This window comes from Thunnus maccoyii, chromosome 20 (genome assembly GCF_910596095.1).
Source record: "Thunnus maccoyii chromosome 20, fThuMac1.1, whole genome shotgun sequence".
NCBI classification, from domain to species: Eukaryota; Metazoa; Chordata; class Actinopteri; order Scombriformes; family Scombridae; genus Thunnus; species Thunnus maccoyii.
The window spans coordinates 23,640,388-23,660,306 of NC_056552.1; the positions used below are offsets into that span (position 1 = coordinate 23,640,388).

General features: G+C 38.5%; 1 protein-coding gene across 2 annotated transcripts; it reads left to right on the forward strand.

The window, feature by feature from the left end:
• The first annotated feature begins 6,582 nt into the window (after positions 1 to 6,582).
• Positions 6,583 to 18,730, forward strand: LOC121887020 (glucagon-like peptide 2 receptor). Of its 2 annotated transcripts, XM_042397537.1 has the most exons (13): positions 6,583 to 7,416; positions 10,498 to 10,594; positions 10,682 to 10,786; positions 11,441 to 11,562; positions 11,841 to 11,953; positions 12,444 to 12,600; positions 12,707 to 12,866; positions 14,252 to 14,312; positions 14,437 to 14,503; positions 14,838 to 14,926; positions 15,323 to 15,464; positions 15,563 to 15,604; positions 17,055 to 18,730. In XM_042397537.1, the coding sequence occupies exons 1-13, from the start codon at positions 7,321 to 7,323 to the stop codon at positions 17,421 to 17,423; spliced, it is 1,620 nt and encodes a 539-aa protein (XP_042253471.1). In that variant the 5' UTR covers positions 6,583 to 7,320; the 3' UTR covers positions 17,424 to 18,730. The 2 variants fall into 2 exon arrangements, with proteins under 2 accessions (XP_042253471.1, XP_042253472.1); XM_042397538.1 differs by lacking the exons at positions 6,583 to 7,416; positions 10,498 to 10,594 and having other exon boundaries at positions 10,705 to 10,791.
• The last annotated feature ends 1,189 nt before the right edge of the window (positions 18,731 to 19,919 follow it).

Here is a 19,919-nt window from a genome sequence, read left to right on the forward strand (position 1 = left end):
ATCCCCCTTCTGGGTGAACATTCTTCAAAAAGATATTCCCTCATTTGGTGTTTTGATGATGGTGGTGGAGAGCACTGTCTAACATGTCAGTCCAAAATCTCCTACAGGTGTTCAGTTAGGGTGAGATCTGGTGACTGTGAAGGCCATAGCATATGATTCTGAACGGTTTGATGAGTATGAAAATGATGTGATTTTCATACTCATCAAACCGTTCAGTGACCCCTCATGCCCTGTGAATTGGGGCATTGTCATCCTGGAAGAGACCACTCCCATCAGGATAGAAATGTTTCATCATAGGATAAAGAACTGTTGTAATTAATTGCATTAGATTGCACAGGTATACCTATACATATATATATATATATATATATATATATGTGTGTGTGTGTGTGTGTGTGTGTGTGTGTGTGTATACAGTATGTATGTATGTATCAGTATACCACTCACATGGAGTCATACTCAGCCTGTGAAGACAGTTATATAATGTTTTCTGTGATAATAACCCTTAATGATATCATCGGGGTTATCTCGACTTGGGTTTAGAGACTACAAATTTTTTTTACTAGAGAGCCCCCATTATGAACTGTGGGTATAGAGATTAAAAGACATGCATTTACCAGGCAAGACTGACTAATGAGAAGATGCTCTTGGTTGCATCATGAGCAATGTAGGATGCAGCATTTTCGGAGCTTCCTAGGAAATAAAAGTCAGAAATCTCAGCCTCTGCTGATTCACTTTGACCATTATTTTTTAAATCTGTCTGTCATTAGTTCCCCAACTTGAAAAATGAAAACATAATACTAAATCGCTGGAGTAACCCTTTAAGTATGTAAAAATCCTAAAGCCTTATGCTTTCTCCACACTCCAAACATTTTTTATAAGCAACGTATTTCAACCTTTTCTTAGGAGTAAATTGTTACAATGTGGTTTTGACAGGATTGCGATAAAATTAACCTAGATTATAGACCATGTCACTTCCTTGTATTTTTCCTCTACGTTGCTGTTTGCTCAGAATCCGAAAGAAAACAGCGATTTGCTTCTTGCACAACCTTGGCCCTCAGGGTCGAACAGCACCTTGACGTGGTGCTGATGCTGTTATTTGGCTACGGAGCAATGCGGTGCCTGAAGCTGTGTCTGGTGTTGACCCACGCAGACCAGTGGACAGGATGTTCCTGAGCGTCCCCGGGCTCCAAGCTCTCTCCACGGCCCTCAGCCTGTTTGTTTTTCCGGCTGAGAGCTGCCATTCGCCCCCCTCTCCCCCGCCAACACTCCGCCTCAGCAAGAATGTAAACACATGGAGGATGCGTGCCATGTTCTGATGTGCTGTATATGCATGTGTACATGTATAAACAAATCTACACTGTACTTTTAGTAGTATTCAGTATTTTGTAGTATGTGCAACATGTGTGCAAATTTCAAAAAGGAAATGTTTAAAAATGATAATGAATTTCTTGGTATCCTCCTGCACCTGTATGAAAATTTGGTCCATTAATCCTACACTTTACTGATACTAATATTACAATTATGGTACAATTATTAGTGATTCCACAAATACTTACTATACTATACAAATACTATAACAGGTTACTTAACACACATTAAACGTGTTTTCTGGTCTGGTTGCCATACCCTGCTAATGCCTTTACAGCATCTTCACACCAGGCCGCCTCCTTACCAAGAAATGTTTGTACTCTTCACCTGAAAAATGGTCAAAGCTCCAACTCCCAAACACAGCAGGGCAGGCCTGCAGGCATCAGAGACCCAAACAGTTTACGCACCGGCACTGCAACCTGTTTAACCTTCCGCATAGCACCTGTCCTGTCCACTAAACACTTTCTAACCCATTTGCAGGACATCGTAAACATTTGCAGCACTGTGTTTACCCAATACGTGTAAGAACACCAACCCCCACGTTAGCTGAGCACTGACCCCCACAGTGGTAGGGATGCAGGGAGGAGATACACACAGGCACGTTAATGTGACTAACCTCTTTCAACTTTCACTTGAAATTCACTCCCTGAATTTATGGCTATTTGTGTGGGCTGAGGTAAAATTTATGTAACATTTCATAACAGAGAGTCAATCTGATTGGTGGGAAAGCAGGAGGTATTGCATAATTATATTTCAACTTCATGAACACTGCCACCTGATGTTTATGGCGGTGTAACCTGACCTTTAAAGGTAAAATCTAAATTCTGTAACTCCATCAAAAAATTGCAATCTAACATGGAGTCCTTGGACCATTTTTTTTCCCTATTTGCACTGATATCAATTTCTCCACCAGCCGTAACCCCCAACAGACCAGAGTGCAGTGCAGCCAGAAGATAAGTGGCATTTCTAACGTGTTGAGAAACTAGTCAGATAACTAGCTTTATTTATGAGCCCATATGTCGAGTGGTAATTGAAAACAACGTTTCCAACCCTCCGGTGGGGGTTGTCATAACACTTTCTGGGAAATAGTAGTTAATCAAAGTAGATGAGGTAACACTTCATCTGAGATGGACCCTCTGGAATGCATTGGATATCACTCACAGATGATATATAACCAGGTGAAATTATCTGACGGTGGATTATTCTATACTCTTTATTTTTAACATTGGCACTCTTTAGTAGACCCTGTTATGTCCATCATTCATTCTGTGGCATTTGTAGATGGAGTTAAAATTGACTTGACATGACTGTTCTCTCAACAAACAAAAAGTCTTAACTCAAGAAAATTTAAAGCTGCTCTGATTTACGTTTTCATATTAACAATAGATCATATGACTTCATTTGATGTGAAATGAATTACTCATAGTGACAAACCCACAGAGAATTATTATCAAATCTGCTGTCCCCCTCATGTCTCATCATTTTTTAGCATCTTTCAGTAAATTTTTGAACGGATTTTATGGCCAGCAAACGCCACTGTTTTGGTTCAGTCTCACCGCTCTCATCAGCCTCATTTCTGGCAGCAGCTGGCAGCGGATTTCAGACAGAGTTAGCAAGTAGTTTATTAATATAGTGGCACATTTAGATGCTAAAGAGAGACTAAAACAAAGCTAGAGAGAGAGAGTAAACAGTCAACAAACAAGACTCCAAATGAATGCTACCGTTGCTCTGTGTCTGCTGGTTGTGTAAATAGGCAACTGTTAACAAGCTAACTACACCACGACACATTTTTATAAGGTGTTAATATGTCAATTACATGTTAACAGGTTGTTCCACTGCCACAGAGTAGCCAAAAAAATCTTTAAAATAGCCATGGTGACCATCTGGCCAGAGCAGAATTTTTACACATTATCCAGGTTACTCAGTATTAACATACAGAAAACATTAACCTGAAAATCAATCAGTCATACACTTCTGTCTTAATACGTAGGACATAAAAGGAAACTTGACTTTAGTTCTATGCTTACCTTTTGTTCTGTTGTCTGGATTTATCTCTTGTGATAAAAATGTAGTTTACATTTTAACTCCGATATCATGAAAAAAACACATTAAATACTGTTTGGTATGAAACAAATGAAGTGTGATTAGATTGTCGTCTTGTGCTTTTCCAGTAGTCCAAAATCTTGTTGATGTTATACAGCTCAAGTATGCACATTTATACTGTATAAGGTAAAATCTGAGCATTACCGTTTGTATGGCTGTACTGTATGTAGCAGAAGTGTATGCGACTGGACAGTTTCAACTTCCTATAACTCAGTTTTATCCATTTGTGGATTCTGCCAGTAAGTTTTAAATGTGACAAACACAGGTTCTTACTGTCATAATTATGTGTGAAAACACACAGGCTTATTCCACAGAGCATGTGTCTGGTACTGTATCTTGTAACTTGAGAAGTTAAAAATCAACTCTGCCGCTGGTTAAAAATTAAATGAGACAAATATTGCTCCTACTCCTCATTCTTCTGTAATTCCAAACACTTTGTCCGGGCATCCTGCCAAACCAATTGTCCTTTTTACTACACTATCACTGAAGTCTGGTTTCTCAGACAGTGTTTTTTATGGGTCACAGGGTGCGGCAATGAGTGGAAATAAAGAGATGTGTCATTGTCTTATCCACTATAGCTACCCAACCTCCACAACTGTGACTGTCGACTGTCAAACATATTCAAGATGGCCTTGTTGAGTTGACTTGCATGTTTGACGTTGAGTCCAACTGCAGTTTGCTGTTTTTGTGGTCACCTTATTGAATGATCTGCATTTGGTAACAAGCGGTTGGCTTTTTCTATGGACATACAATACTGTGACACATCCAAAAGTTTATTCTGTTTGCTGAAGGTATGCTATCACAGGCCCCAGCACAAAGATGCCACCTTTCTCAAAATAGTGATGTGACTTGCATATTCAATTCAGGCACTCATTTTACTTTTTGAATTTGTGTTTACCATGAAACTTTTAATCCAACGTGTAAAGAAGAAGTAGGCTATAAATTGTTTGCTAGTGCTACTGGATGCTGAGTGTATGTGATAGCAAGCTAACAGCTAATGACTGCCTTTATCAGTTTTTGCCAGCAGAAAATCATACTGTAAACACTACATTAATATGTTTGTTATCACCTCTTGAAGTTGCTATGGCAAACATGTTCGTAAAAAGTTGCTTTTTCACAAATCCAGAGGACACGGAGAAACATTAGCATTCATTTGGATGTCATGTTTATGGCTAGCTGACAAATGTAAATCCAATATACACTCATTTTTAACTCTGTTTTGGTCTCCACCAACTCCTGATCGAAATTTCTGGTTTTTAACCTGCTAAACACTCCACTTTGTTCACCAGCTAATCACTAAATGTAATTAAGGCTCAGAGATGGCTCTGATAAATACAACCTTCCTGACTGGTTTAACATAGCATCAATTAATACCATCAAAACCACTGTGTGGGTTTCAAATGGGCACACTTGAACTCACACATTGCCTCCTCAACAGCCTCTTCAGCTTCTCCCCTTCCTGCCGAAAGCAAGTCGAGCTTTAAATGAGAATCCCATCATATCCAGCACCCCGAGGACATGTCTGCTTTACCTGCCTGTAAACTGCTTTACTGCCCTTTAAATCTTCCCAAATTGCAATGGAATATTTTGATACATGTATTTTGTCTCTGCTCTGAGCTTCATCTTTACTGTCTCTTAGTTAGGCACACATTGTGGGCCTACTGCCTCGCTGTATATTGCCAGGCTTATGGAGCTGGGAAAAATTTAATTTCACCGGTTCCTTCGTACATCACAGTCAGAAATAATGGCAATGCTGGTGAACTATGTGGTCCTGAAACACAATAATATTCCATATATTTTCTCTGCAATGGATTCTGTCACATTCATACCACAGGGACATTTGAAAGCTACATCACCATGTAATAAAAACACAATTACAATTCCACATGATGCATTGCTGAGGTTTGCTCCTTCATTTCAAAACAGATAAGTATGTCTCTCCCTTTTACCTGCCTCTTCTTACTGCATGTTGTTTTTGTCTCATAATTTAGCCTTCACCCTTTCTATATTAAGTTGTATTGAGAGGATTAATGTAGAACTCAAGATATTATAGTGAATATTAGCTGCTGTTTGCTTTTCACTGCTCGTTGAACCTTGAGACGTTTTAACATTGTGTTTGTCCCTATACACAACTCTACTGTAAATTCTTTGTTACTTAAAGCTGCAATAAATTACATTTTTTATGTTAACATCAAATCAAATGAACGAGTGTAATGTGAAATATGTCACTTGCAGTAATGATCCTACTAAAAAGCATCCAACTGTGCAGCTCTACAAAGTTATTTAGCCTTTTAGGGCTTTTAGGGCTTGTTTAAGTGTTCTAACTAACTAGTTTTCAGGCTAGCAAGCTCAGTTCTCCCAATAAATCTGTTTTTTTGTTTTCAGCACAAAAAAAGGTCTTATATAACACTCTGTACGATCCCTGCCCAGCACCAAACAGCAGCAAATTAGCAGCTAAGGAGACAGATCTTCTCAGGAGTTTTTTGGAAACCAAAAAAGACTCCAAATGTGTGCAAATGTTGCTCTGAGTCTGTTAGATGTGTTAATAGATAAATGTTTGCTAATGTAATTAGCCATAACAACTTTATAACGTGATGATATGTCAGATGTTATGTTTTCAGCTTTCTTTGGGATGGGCAACAACATCCTTGGTGGCAAAATTAAACAATTAATGTAGCTTTTAAAACTATTAAATGAAACAATCAACTAATAATGTTGTTATTACTTTCTTTGTGGTCACAAAAGAAACCTTCTGTCATTTGTAATTGTGTAAAAGTGTCCCTTCCACTTCCACTCCTTGCTAACAAAATTTGAAATTAAAGAAATTTGCTTGAAATATGTAGTGAGACAGGCTTCGTGCAGGGCACGAGGCTCGTGCAGCAGGCAACTTTGACTCCCTACTCTGGCTGTGTTTGGCTTCAGTCCTGTTAGTTTACACTAGCGCCCCATTAGTGTCAGAAATCCTAGTGAATGCCCAGTTACTGTGTGAGATCGCTAAACAGAAGGGAGGGGTCAGTGTTTTCCCTCTTTTTCTACAGAGCAGGTGGTATTTGCTGGTGCATATATGGATTTCTAATGATTTTATTGTACAATGTGCATATGTGTGTGAGTGTGTGTGTGTGTATGCTCAGTGGCAGTAAGTAGATTAGATCAAGACAGTGTGCCCATTTGTTCCTGTGTGATCAGTTTTCCTGGACAACAGAGTTAGTCCAGTTATGTAGCCGGCTCTCCCGGGCCTTATCTTGATTGGTTAGGGGAGGACGGGGTGGGAGAGGCGATCTGTCAGTGAGGATCCACAGGCCCTTGCTCAGTTGCACTGTGTCTTTAGCGAGCACAGACAGATCCACCGCCTTCACAGACTCAGAGTACTTCATGGACAAGAAGAGTGGAACTGTAGATGAGGACTTCTTCACTTAGGATAACATTCTAAATAAGATGAATCATTAGGTGGTAACTTTTTTTGACAGGTCAAAGATCAGTTCATTGAAAGAACCATAAAGTCGCTTGGATTTTTGGAAACCTGCTTTAGAAGATCAAGAACAATTTTACATAATTGTAAAGAATATTAGAGAAACTGCAGGCTACCAGCTACGGCAAGCATCAAAAACTGGAGACACTTTCTCTACCTGCAAATCATCCTGCAAAACAGTTCAATATACTGAATAGACCTTCCTGGAGCTACTGTACCCGAGAGGTTCAAATCAACTGGCGTGGCGAGGCAAGGAGAGCTGTGCTGGGATAAAGAGAAGATGAGCGAGAGGCCTGGCGAGTCCAGGGCCAGGTATGAGACGGCAAACCAGCCGAGAAACTAGAAACCAGCTGCTTTCAATGTAAACATACAGCACAATGCCATCCCTGCTGCCGACCTGGCACAAGAGGACCTGGGCCACATCAAGTGACACACCTCTGCTCTTAATCCTCTTTGTTATCTTCAACCACCAGGTAATTTCATACCTCATACATCCATGTGCACACATTAGGCGTTTAAAATAACTTTTAGTGGGTGAAAAATTTAGTCTTAGCATTACTAGCTGGTTCAAACCTGGTGCTGTTTGCCGTTGCGCTCCATAGTCAAAATCTTCAACATTTTAATTTACTTAACAAATTTGCAATAAAACTTGGCTACAAAGCAAGTCCTCAATCTGATTTATTGTATGAGGCAAGGTTGCATGCTGTATTTCTCATGAAACACAGCAATGACCCCGCTGACAGAAATGAGAATAGTTTTTAGCTGATTCCTTTAATCTTAAATCAGTCTTTTTTCACATTGAGTTTGGGCTACAGAAGGTCCCACTGCTCATACATACACATTTTCTGCTTCCAAACTGGTTGCCTGAATAGTTTAGTTAAAAGTTAAGTGACACGCTCGAAAAACAACTTATATGTTTTGGGAATCATAAATGAGACCAAAGTTTTTCTCAAAGAAATGAAAGAAAAAAGCAGAGGAACACTTAAAATACAAGACAAATAAGATCACAGAGCCTTTTTTTAGTTTTTGTGCAGATTCACTTTCATCTTCAATGTTATAATACAGTGAATTATCAGGGGAGTTTAAACTCTGTGGCTGGATTTAAAACAGGCTTAGTCCCGTGGGAGACAACAGAGAGGATAGGCAGACAGCAGCTCTTGTCTTTCCTTTATTGGTGATGCCGCTCCGGTCGGGGTCTTGACAAGTCGAGCCTCAGTGAATTGAAACGTCCTCTGTCAGCCGGCTCACATGAGAAATCTTCTTGGCACAGGTGGTGGATATGCCACCAGGCAGCCAAACGCACACGAAGAGGTTGCAGAGTTCAGCTGCTTTCTCGCTGAGGTGTGAAGATCGTGAGTGTTCGACCGAGATAGGAAGGCTACTACCCTCAGCCCTGACACTGAATGATAAATGACAGAGATGGCCAAGTGTGGTCTTCAGTTTGTTTCTCACACAATGTAAAGGCTTATTTGTCTCAGTAATGACAGCAAATTAAAGAGGAATCATAATTTATGCCTGAGCATTAATTAATATGATAGCTGTCAAATACAATAACCTTTAATTCAGGACACACTCCCACACTGTCCATATCATTTAAACATCAAGAATAAATAGAGAGGTGTGTTTGTGCAGGCGTGACACTAATGCAGTGAATCAGGTTGATAAATTGCCTGCATGAATTACAGATTACACGCAGGTGAAAATGTTCCCTCAATAAGTGAAGGTGTGTCTGATTTAATACTCCCACCAAGTGGGTAAATACAAATACTGCAACATCCACTGCACACTACAGCCGATCTGTTCAGAGGCTGCAGCAGATACTGTGTAACAGGTTTATGAGCAGATGCACTGTAAAATATCAGAATCAGTTTAATTAAAATAATTCATCATAATCATCAGTCTCATCGTGAACTCAATTTTATATAAATAGGATTTTCATTCTCAAATCATAAATTGAATGTTGTCACATTCAGTACTTTTATCGTTCATTCAACACATCAAATTAGTCATATTAGGTAGTTTGGAAACATCGTTATAATTGGGTTCATATTGATAGAGGCTTGTTTTGTAGCTATTTATATATGTTTCCAATGAGTCACATGATATATAGATAGATAGATATCCCCTGTTTTGCTCTGCAAATCACTTTTGCATGAATGATATATTCATGGACTATCTGCTTTGAACACAATAGCAAACAGTGCTGCTAAAACTAATAATTAAATCAAGCTTAATTAGCAACTCTGGACAATATAACAACACTATTATTGATTAAACTAAGTTCAGTTAAGTTCACTCAGTTAATTTTATATTAGAACATCTAATTGACAAATTGAATTCACTACTAATTCAGTTAAGTCAAAAATGTTAAAGCTGCACTAATCAATATTTTTATATAAACAATGAATCAAATGACTATGAGTAATGTAAGAGATCCATGTAAGAGAATTATTCCCCAACTGCAGGTCCTCTCAGCTCTATTCAGAGTTTTACCAACTTTTAGCTCATTGTTTTGGTTTTACAGCCAATAAACTTGACTGTTTCTGGTTCTGTCTCACTACTCTCACTATTAACCTTCCATTTCCTCATTGTTTTCAGCAAAAATCTCTGATAAACCCATAGCACATTACCTACCCAGCACCACACAACAGACAGCAGTTAGTGACTAACTGGTGAACATTGCGGAGAATCGAGTAAAGAGCCAGGTATTTCTGTCAGGAGCTGGTGCAGACCAACACAGACCTGAAAGGAAAGTCAATATTAGACTTAGATTCATCAGGTGGCCAGAAAAATGACTCCAAATGAACATTGTTGTTGCTCTGTGTCTGCTGGATGAAAAATAGGCATATGTTTGCTAACACATTCAACATATAAAGTGGGGCATCTGTGGCTCAGGAGGTAGAGCAAGTCGTCCATTAATTGGAAGATAGTTGGCTTCTCCAGTTCACATGTTGAAGTGTCCTTGGGCAAGATACTGAACCCCAAATTGCTCCTGATGGCTGCGCCAACGGTGTGTGAGTGTGTGTGTGTGTGTGTGTGTGTGTGTGTGAATGTGCATTAGATTAGATCCTGATGAACAGGTTGGCACCTTGCATAGCAGCCTCTGCCATCAGTGTATGAAAAGGTGAATGTTGAAATGTATTGTAAAGCACTTTGAGTGGTCGAAAGACTAGAAAGTCTCTATAAATGTAGTCCATTCCATTCCATATAAAGTGACAGTATACCAATGTTGTATTTTCAGCTTGTTCCACTGTTCTCTGGTTGCCAAAAAATAGTCAAATGCACTTTTATGGCAGTCTGCTCTCTTATATTTTTTTTTACATGTTTTATGTTGAAACAATGTAATGTTTCTATACAGTGTTACAGAGACTGTGTTGTGTTGTGCTGCTTTATAGCCATGGAGAGGAAGGGAAAATGAAAAGATTAATCAAATGATCACTGTTTTATGGGATGAATTTATTAATAACACTTTCAGTGCACTTTAATGCCCACGTTCTGTTTTCTATCTGAACTATTTTCTCACTTTCTGACTCATTTCTTACTCCACATGGAAGGTAACATGCTCAAAGCTTGAAAGTCTGATCGCTAAACGGACCGAATACAAGGAAACCTGCAACAAGAATCTGACAAGAAGTGAACCCCTAGGAACTGGTGAGCCTCCTGCCAAATGTTCAAATATGAGTTCTTTTCATTGTTATTACCTTTGATACATGGGAGACTTTTATTCTTTCTTTGCAGAAATCTACTGTAATGGAACATTTGACAGTTATGTGTGCTGGCCCCATTCATCTCCTGGGAACGTGTCGGTCCCCTGTCCTTCTTACTTACCATGGATCAGCGAAAGTAATGTAATGTTTTAGCACTTGGCTACAAAATGTATGCGATTGCTAACTGAAAATAAATATAGCTTCAACCATATTACATGAATGTCCCTTTGTGCATCTCAGGCCTTCTTTGACACTGCATTCATTTCAAGTGAATCATCACAAGACAGACTGGTGTCCTTGCTAGTCACAGGACCAAGTGTTCAACAGTGCAGATAAATGGCCTAAATAGAAATGTTAGAAATGGTTAAATAGTCACGCTTTAAATGTAAAGCTATAATTTGCTATTGACCATGTCAGCTATCAACTATTGAAATTAACTTAATCTACTCTGCCAGTACTGAATAGCTTTTAAAACTTTTCCATTTACTATCATTTGGCACACTATCTAAAATCACTAAAGGACTTAAGTACGCAGAAATACTATAAAATGTCGGCAAAAAAAGAGGCCAAAAAATTAAAGTTAGTTAAATCTACCTTGACAAAATTAAACTTATGACACTCAGCGGAAAAGTGACCATAACCATCCAATTTGGGATTTAGCTGTATAATAATGTAAAAACACCTTTCTAGCACAGGTTAAAGTGATTACCTACCCAGTCAGTCAGCCTCTCCTCTGACTGTAATGACAGAAGAAACCATGCATATCAATGTGACTTTCAATTACCTGCAGACGACACCAGGATGGTGCACAGAGAATGCTTGGAAAATGGGACATGGCGAAAGGAGGAGAATTCTTCAGCGTTCTGGAGGGATGACTCTGAGTGTAAGGAGGACCGGTTCTTTAAAGATGAGGTAAGGAAGAGGAGGAGAAGCGCTGGAGCTGAAAGGCTGGGATATAGTGTATATGGTGATTTAAGGTCTCTAATCCATCTTTTGTCTTGTCCTTTGGAGTTAATGACTTATCTGTTCTACATAAACCATCAGGGATTGTTCTCATGACTTTACTGTCCTAGAATGTCCTTCTTTATTAGTAACATTGAAGATATGTGCCCATTACCTTGTGTGTGTGTGTGTGTGTGTGTGTGTGTGTGTGTGTGTGTGTGTGTGTGTGTGTGTGTGTGTGTGTCCAGGAGGAAATGTATGAAATGCGTCGCCAGAGAGCCCTCAGGGTCATCTCTGTCATTGGCTATTCCCTCTCCCTGTTCTCCCTCACGCTGGCCACTCTCCTGATGGGCATGTTGAGGTCAGTGTTTGGGGGTAGACGGGTATCTGATGGTAAAACAGCCTAATTTGTTAATTATATGTGGAGAATTTAAAGGATAAATCCAGTTTATTACAACTTAGGTCTTATTTCCATAGATGTGGCCATCATTTCTTACAGTTATGATAACACTGTACTGATCAGACTAATTGCTTGCTAAAAATTCAAAAATTAGGGTTGTAATAAACCAGAATAAAGCCTTAAACTTTGTGTCTGTTTTCCAAGAGCTACATTAGGATGTTTTAGAGACAAAACTAAATGTTGTAATAACATGACTTAAAGATAATTGATTATTGTAATGAATGTAAGCAAAAAGACTTTATTTCATATTGGCAATTTAGTAGTTCAAAAATGTTACATTTCAGTTCATTTCCTCTCGTGTCAGGATGTGTGGCCTCAGTAATGCTTTTACAGTTGCACAGGAACTGTGTATCAATGCCTTCCTCCAATTGCTCCTGTATCTGGTTACCAGGAAGCTCCACTGTACCAGGAACTACATCCACATGAATCTCTTTGTGTCGTTCATCCTGAGAGCCATAGCTGTCATTTCTAAGGAAATCTTCTTACACATCATGTATTCCAACCTACCCAAAGATGACCCTGGATGGAACTCTCACTCAAGCTCTGCGGTATATTCACCACTGCCTTATTATTCACATATTAGCAGACTGCTGCTTTTGATGTAACTGTAGTGAATTTACAAGACTAATCCATCCTAAACATATTCCTAAACAGACAGCGCTAATGTGCAAATTCTCCAGAGTGGCCATGGAGTACTTTGTGACCTGTAACTACTTCTGGCTCTTGGTGGAGGCCATTTTCCTTCACACGCTGCTCTTCACCGCTGTGTTGACCAAAAGATGTCTGCTGAAGAAATACATGCTGTTAGGATGGGGTAAGTCTGGAATTAATTGTTTGTTTGTGTGTGTTTGTATTCATGCTGAAGTATTGGGAAGTAGCCTGGTTCCAGACTAGTGGTGCACTGTTTAGTTGATTAATCAACTATTTTGATAATCGATTAATTGTTTGGAGTAATTTTTTAAGAAAAAAATATCCAAATTCTCTGCTTCCAGATTCTCAAATGTGAATATGTTCTTTAGTCCTCTATGATAGTAAACTGAATATATTTGGGTTCTTTTATGGGTGATTGAAAATTAAACACAACAACAGACAAATGTTGACCCGCAAGGATCAGATTGAAACAGCTGTACAAGTTATTGTAAGTGAATTTATAGAAACAACACCTTTTAAATCAGCATACTTCTTTGATCAGTGTCAGAAATGTGATAGACTAAGTAGCTGCTAGGCTAATTAAAGAATGTGCAGTGTTTAAAGGACAAATAGAGCTCAGGTTTTCACAGGGTGTTCAAATATTAGAGAATTTTATCCAGTATTTTTCTTGTCAGTAAATCCCATAAAAGACCAAAATCAATGATGGATTGATCTACTAACAAGTGTGTGCATGTAAAGCCTGATATATCTACTCCTCTGTGCCGTAGAACTCCATTGTTGTCCAAAAACTATGAAAAACACATCAATGAGCCACACTGTTGACCTGGCTGACATGCTCCTTCATTACCATGAACACACACACTGCAGATGGATTTGACTCAGTCCCTTACACGCCGAAAAACTGACTTACAGATTAATACACACCAAATGTGTATTAATCCGTGACTGAAAATAGTTCCTAACAAATGCTCTATTTACTCCGGTCTGAGTAACATTTGTTAAAAACTACAGTCAGCTGTTTTGGGAAGTTATTTTGCCTTTTTTTTAGAAGTGAAACAATATATTTATGACCCATTTTTTAAGGTTTTCATCTTCAGTGGTGTAATAGTTTTAATACTGGTAATAATAGTTATTAATCAGTTATAAATCATACTCTGTTATTTTAATACCACAGCCTGTGCTTCTTATTTTCAATAAATTAATATTTTGATCTGTTAAGGATACCATACTGCCAGGTCCACGTAGTTTCCCTGCTCATCAGCTCTGGTGTGGACCTGTAATGGTCCCATCTGCATCGGAGATAGAGTATTCCCAACAAATTGTTGTTTTGTTTTTTGATGGGATTTGTTGACAAAAACAAAAGATAGAATATCTCTAATGTCATTTTAAACTGGATCATCAAATGTGATTTTTCATTTTCACAGCCAGAACACACAAACTGTATGAAATTAATATCTTTGTTAGTCTGTCAAATGAATTGACATTGAATTTATATTATTTCATGAGAATGATCTATTGATGAAAACATGTGCTGCTGTTACTTTTTAGGAGCACCTGTCTTGTTTGTGACACCATGGACAGTGGTAAAGATTTTATATGAAAACAAAGAGTGAGTGTTTAAATACATGCTAAACTATAATATACTGAAATGAATAAAATAATTCCAACAAACAGACATTATTTCTTTCATTTGCTTGACTATTAAAGAAATCTTTCCCAATTTTATTCCTAAGATGCTGGCCAAATGTAAACATAGGGTTCTGGTGGATCATAAAGTGCCCGATTACTTTATCAGTGCTGGTAAGTGAAGTGCCTTTCTAAGAACCACAGCACAGTTATTCAACCTGAGGTCCACATTAGTTACAGACACATCACATCGCTCTCTCTCTCCTCTGGTGCACGTCAAGTAAATTTCATTCTGATTTCATACTGTGTTTAGCACTTCCTGTCTTGTGAGTCCTTGTGATATTAAAGCCGTCGTATGTTGTAGCAGTCACAAGCATGACTGATTGCTAAGTTCTCTGTACACAAATTCACACTGACTGAAGGCTTCTCAGATATAAATTAATTAAATTTAGTCTAGTCTGTGTCTTGGATACATCTTCTTTAAAACTACCTTTGATGTGTGTTGCAGGTAATTTTCTTTATATTCATCAAGATTCTGAAGCTGCTGCTGTCCAAGCTGAAAGCAGATCTGGTGAAATTTACTGACTACAGATACAGGTATTTTACCCGACCTTCATTGACGTACAGTATGTGACCAAATGTCAGGAAACAAGTTTGACCTTGAGCGTTATTTCCAAAGTAGTGTCTTAAAAACAGCACAGGAGGTCCCTGATTTAACATTTAAATGTTAATCACGCCCATGTACAGCACAAATTCAAATGTCACCCCCATAAGCTTTGCCTCTTAACCCTACCATAAATGTCACCACGGTAGGGAATCTCATGCATACATTTACAAAGCTCTGTCCTCTCCTCTAGTTTGTTCTTTGCTTTTTGAATCATGTGCCAGTATAAATTTTATAGCCTTTTTTTCTGGCTTGTTGTCTTGCTCATTAATTATAGCATCCATGCTGTAATTATTCACCACTGTATGTTTTTGTTTATGCCCTGTCAGCTTGGCCAGAGCAACACTGGTACTGATTCCTCTGCTGGGAATCCATGAAGTGGTCTTCACTGTGCTGACAGATGACTACTGTGTGGAGGGCAGCAGTCGTTATGCCAGGAACTTCATCAACCTCACCCTCAGCTCTTTCCACGTACGATCAATAATGCTGATTACATACCTGACAAGAGCTTCTTGTTGTTTGTTCAACATCCACATCAAACTTGATTTATAATGTGTATCCTTTTTCAGGGCTTCGTGGTTGCTGTGCTGTACTGTTTTGCTAATGGAGAGGTATGTTTTTTTTCTGTCAGTATACCATATGTACTGTGATTTTCATGTATGACCTTGTTGGAGAATCAGAATCAGTATCTCAGGAAAAGTGAATACTATGAATCGGAAGCTTAGGAATAAAATAAAGAAGTCATCTCTTCATTTAATGTCACCTGTTGGTTTTGGACTTTAAAGCTGCACTCTTTTTTTTCATATAAATAATGGCTCAAATTACTTTGTGTAATGTGAAAGGGGTCACTCATAGCCAAAGTTAGCAACTAGCTGGTGAACATAGTGGAGTATAGTGGAGTATAGCAAATCTGGAGCCAGAGCTAAAAGATAGTTAATTTCGTCAGATGGCCAGAAACACAACTTGAAAATAATTAGAACGTTGCCTCTTTTCTGCCTGATGTGTAAATAGGCAATTCTTTGCTAAAACCTTTGACATTACAACTTGAAACATGCCAGTGTTGTGTTTAAAGTTTGTTCTGCTGCCCACAAGTGGCCAAAAAGTCAAAATACAACAACAGTAAAAATTCTAAAATCTTTGGAAATGTAAAAGAATAAAGAAAACATTTAGGGATCAGCAGAATTTAAGGATCATGTCCAGATGTATACCCCTACACCCATGTCATGGGAAATCTTCTAATGGGCAATAAATCTTGAGGTCACCCACAACTTAGCATTAAACTCAACACTTTTAAGAGAAAGACTCAAAGAAATACACTTCAAGCTGATAGAGTTCAATGTGAATAGGTTTACTGTGCATAAAGAGCAACACAAAGCAAACCAAGGCCTTGATCCCCAGATAAAGAACCTAATGCAAAATCATAAAAAATTATATTATATACTTTTCACAACCCATCCTCATATGGAGCTTATTTTCTAGACTCCATGTCGTTTGACCTTGACACTTTGGTAATAATCCAAGTATGTTTCATCTCAGAAACAATGGTGTCTCAAGCTTCTCTAAAATGTATCAGTTGCACCTGGCCTAGAAATAATACTGTCTCAGCATTTTCCACATTTCTCAAAATAAAAATGGGCCTAGCAGCCTTCAATCCCCTCATACAGAGAACCAAAATGTTACATTACTGATTGGCCTTCTTTTTAACTTCCTTAGGAACTGTCTCTTATTGACGTAAATGTTATCTTTGCATATTCACTGGCACATTCGTTTGATCATGGAAAGGCAGTTTCCACCACACTCATGTACATGTTTTGGTATTACTTAGCTTGGTTCCAGAGCTCAGAATTGCCACCCATGTCTCTGATTTGTTCAGCCTTTTCTAATAGTGTAGTGGACATTGCTGGTTGGAGAAACAATCACCCAATTAGAGCTTTGTAGGTGGGATTAAGAAGAAGAAATTTACTAAATAAACACAATGTCAGGCTGAATGGATCAAATAAAAGAAATGGCAATTCAGGTTAGATATAGCTGGGATTTATTTTGTGTCCTATCTGTATTTAGGTCCAAACTGAATTGAAGAAGCACTGGCAGCTTTTCCTGTTCACCCACCACTTCACGGTCAGCAGCTGTTTTCGGGGCATGGTCTTTAAGCATCTGTGGAGGCACACTCGGGGGCAATGCCCACAGTGCTCTCGGCAGTGTGAATCCTATGACGTGGGTGGCGCCTCCACAATGCACCCGCACTTGCTTCAGGTGGCTGTACATGGTGGAGGTGGAGCATTTAGAATTGGAGAGCTTAAAGGTCAGGGGTTGAAGGGCTGTGACGCAACAGGGCTTGACTTTCTCGCCAGGAAGAGCCTGTCTAGTAGTGATGGGGAGATGACGCTTGGGGAGACCATGGAAGAGATTCTGGAGGAGAGTGACTTCTGATCCCTCTTTAGTGGAGTGCAGTTTGTTATCGGTCAGTGGTGCAAATTCATGTGCTTAAGTTCACCAACTAAGTTGAGAAGATGGGCATGGATTTATTTTCACCCTTGCGAGTGAATCCACAGATCCCGGTAATTCCTCTGAAATGAACTGATTTCACCACAAAATTCACTGTTTTAAATGATGGTGTGAGCAGGACTGAAGGCCCAGCACAAGAGTTGGGTTGATCGCTGAGTCTCTGCAAATACTGAAGCTGCCATGTGTAGTCCATTGTGTGCACTGTACTTAAAGGTCCGATGATGATAAGGTGATGTATTTCCTGTTGCATTATGACAGCGAGGAATCGATTTTAGGCATAAACTCATGGGTTAGTTTAGTTACGGAGAGAAAGGCAGTTTGATTATATAGGATGGGATAGATTACATTATTAATTGGGCATTTTGGGTACACCAACTAGTAGTATGTGGTCACTACTGTGAGTGCATTACTTTCCAGGAAGTAACATTTTTCCAGCAGGATTAAGTTCCCATTCCATCACATTTTAAATGGGAATTTGGATAATTCTCTGGGAATATAAGAGGTTTCAGAGAATTTGGCAAGTGGGTCATTTTACATGAATTTACCGGTATGTATTTTACAACTTTACATTGGATCAGTCAAGATAAAGGAGGTCAGTCAGATAAAGGAGAGAATAAAATGTTTACTGAAGCTTTACCAAAGAATCAGACTTAAAAATGGAAAGTTGGGCATTTTCCACTATAAATTCTTTCATTATTTCTTTTGCGAAAGGCCAGTCATCTACAGTATATTTTTATTCAAAGGCTATAAACACTAATCTTTGACGAGTGCTCTACAGTTACAGTATAAACATACAATACATTCTTCTTGCAGGCATTTAATGGTCACTTTGAATATCTATACGTACAATAAACCTCACAGTGAACATCATTCTATACAAATGCAACAACAGTGTTACGTGTTTTTCATAGATTTGTGTTTTATTTACCATGTAAAATATGACATCTTACTATGTCAGGCCAGTTATAAATATCCATATGGCACAACATCTGGATTGAAATGTGCATATAAATACAATGTATTTGTTGTCTGAAAGTGAATAATGCAGAATGCAAAGGCTCTGTGTGCAGTTTTATAGCTTGTCATGTTTTCTATTCTTGTGAAGCTTAAAATGTATCAAAGGCATTGTTGTACAGTCAAAACTATCACATGATTTGTACATGTACTCCCACAACAATGTATGTGCACAAATAAAACAACAGATTGTCTTCTTGTTATGACCAAAAACCTCATTCCGGGTAGAAATATATCGAGTCCTGCTGGATACCTTGCAACAAGCAAAGGCCATTTCCACCTACACAGCAACTTTTCAAAACTATACAAAGAGTACTTAGATTTCTAGACATTTCTGGACACTGGAAAGGTAAGCATTATATTTTGGGTATTCACAGCCTTTGCAGCTATCAGTCAATACAATGTAGTATGTGGCTTGAGGGCCACATCAGAAATCTGCCACCTCTAGCCAAACACATGCAGATACTCTATGTCTTGTGTGTTCTGTCAAAGAAAATACTAGGTTTATGTGTAACATAAATTTAAGGATCTGGTTACTCACTTTATAGAACCATAACAATATCATGTCATCATCACATCATGTCATTAGGCTTCCTATTAAGTAAACCTGGTTTGCCAAGTACAATACTCATTAAAAAAATCAATTATCTTACCGGAAAAAACAAAGAAGTATTTTAGTTAATGGACAAGCACACATTACATCTGTAGGCTTTCAGGGATACAATTACCCCTCCACAGTTGGACTTGAAGTGTAGAATTAGAAACTGACACAAATGAGATGAAAGAGCTAATTGTTCATTTATGCAAAGCATGTTTGTGAAAAGCACAGAGAAAACTACAGCAGTGTATGATATGCTATGAACCAACAACACAGTTGGGTGTAGTCAGGTGTGCGTGTGTCTCCTACTTTACTGTAAAGTCCATCCTCAGTTTTTGTGCCCTGGAGGCTTCAAGTTTCCACATCACACTTGTGTAAGTTGCTTACAGGACCATAATTGGCTCCAAACTAGTTGTGACATTACAAAAATCATCCCTCTGTACAGTGAGACTCAAATTGACATTAAATTTAAATTAACATAAAACAGATGAGCTAAAGGTCTGAGTTAGAGGCTTAACAAACAAACAAAAAACATAAATTTAGGCCCTTCTCACACATATGTAACATTGCCGGCTTCATCTATCTGTTAAGGTGATAGCTTGGTTTTTATGAATGATGCAAGTTGCATGTAATAATAAGCCAACTTTGAACTTTTTGCACTTAAAGGTGCAAATATGTAAATAATAATACATCAGTAATACAGAGTACCCAGTAGACAGGTACTCTAGCCTTAAAAAAAGAAAAAAGTTGTTAATTACAGGCTACCCGTTTTGCTGTTACTTTAGCACATTAAGCCTGAGGGGTTTGGA

Excerpts from the sequence above, each read along its gene's own strand:
- LOC121887020 (XM_042397537.1), top strand. The coding sequence starts at position 7,321 with ATGCCATCCCTGCTGCCGACCTGGCACAAGAGGACCTGGGCCACATCA. Across the intron at positions 11,954-12,443 it reads CTCCTGATGGGCATGTTGAG|GAAGCTCCACTGTACCAGGA; the intron begins GTCAGTGTTTGG and ends TCTGGTTACCAG. Across the intron at positions 15,465-15,562 it reads TCACCCTCAGCTCTTTCCAC|GGCTTCGTGGTTGCTGTGCT; the intron begins GTACGATCAATA and ends ATCCTTTTTCAG.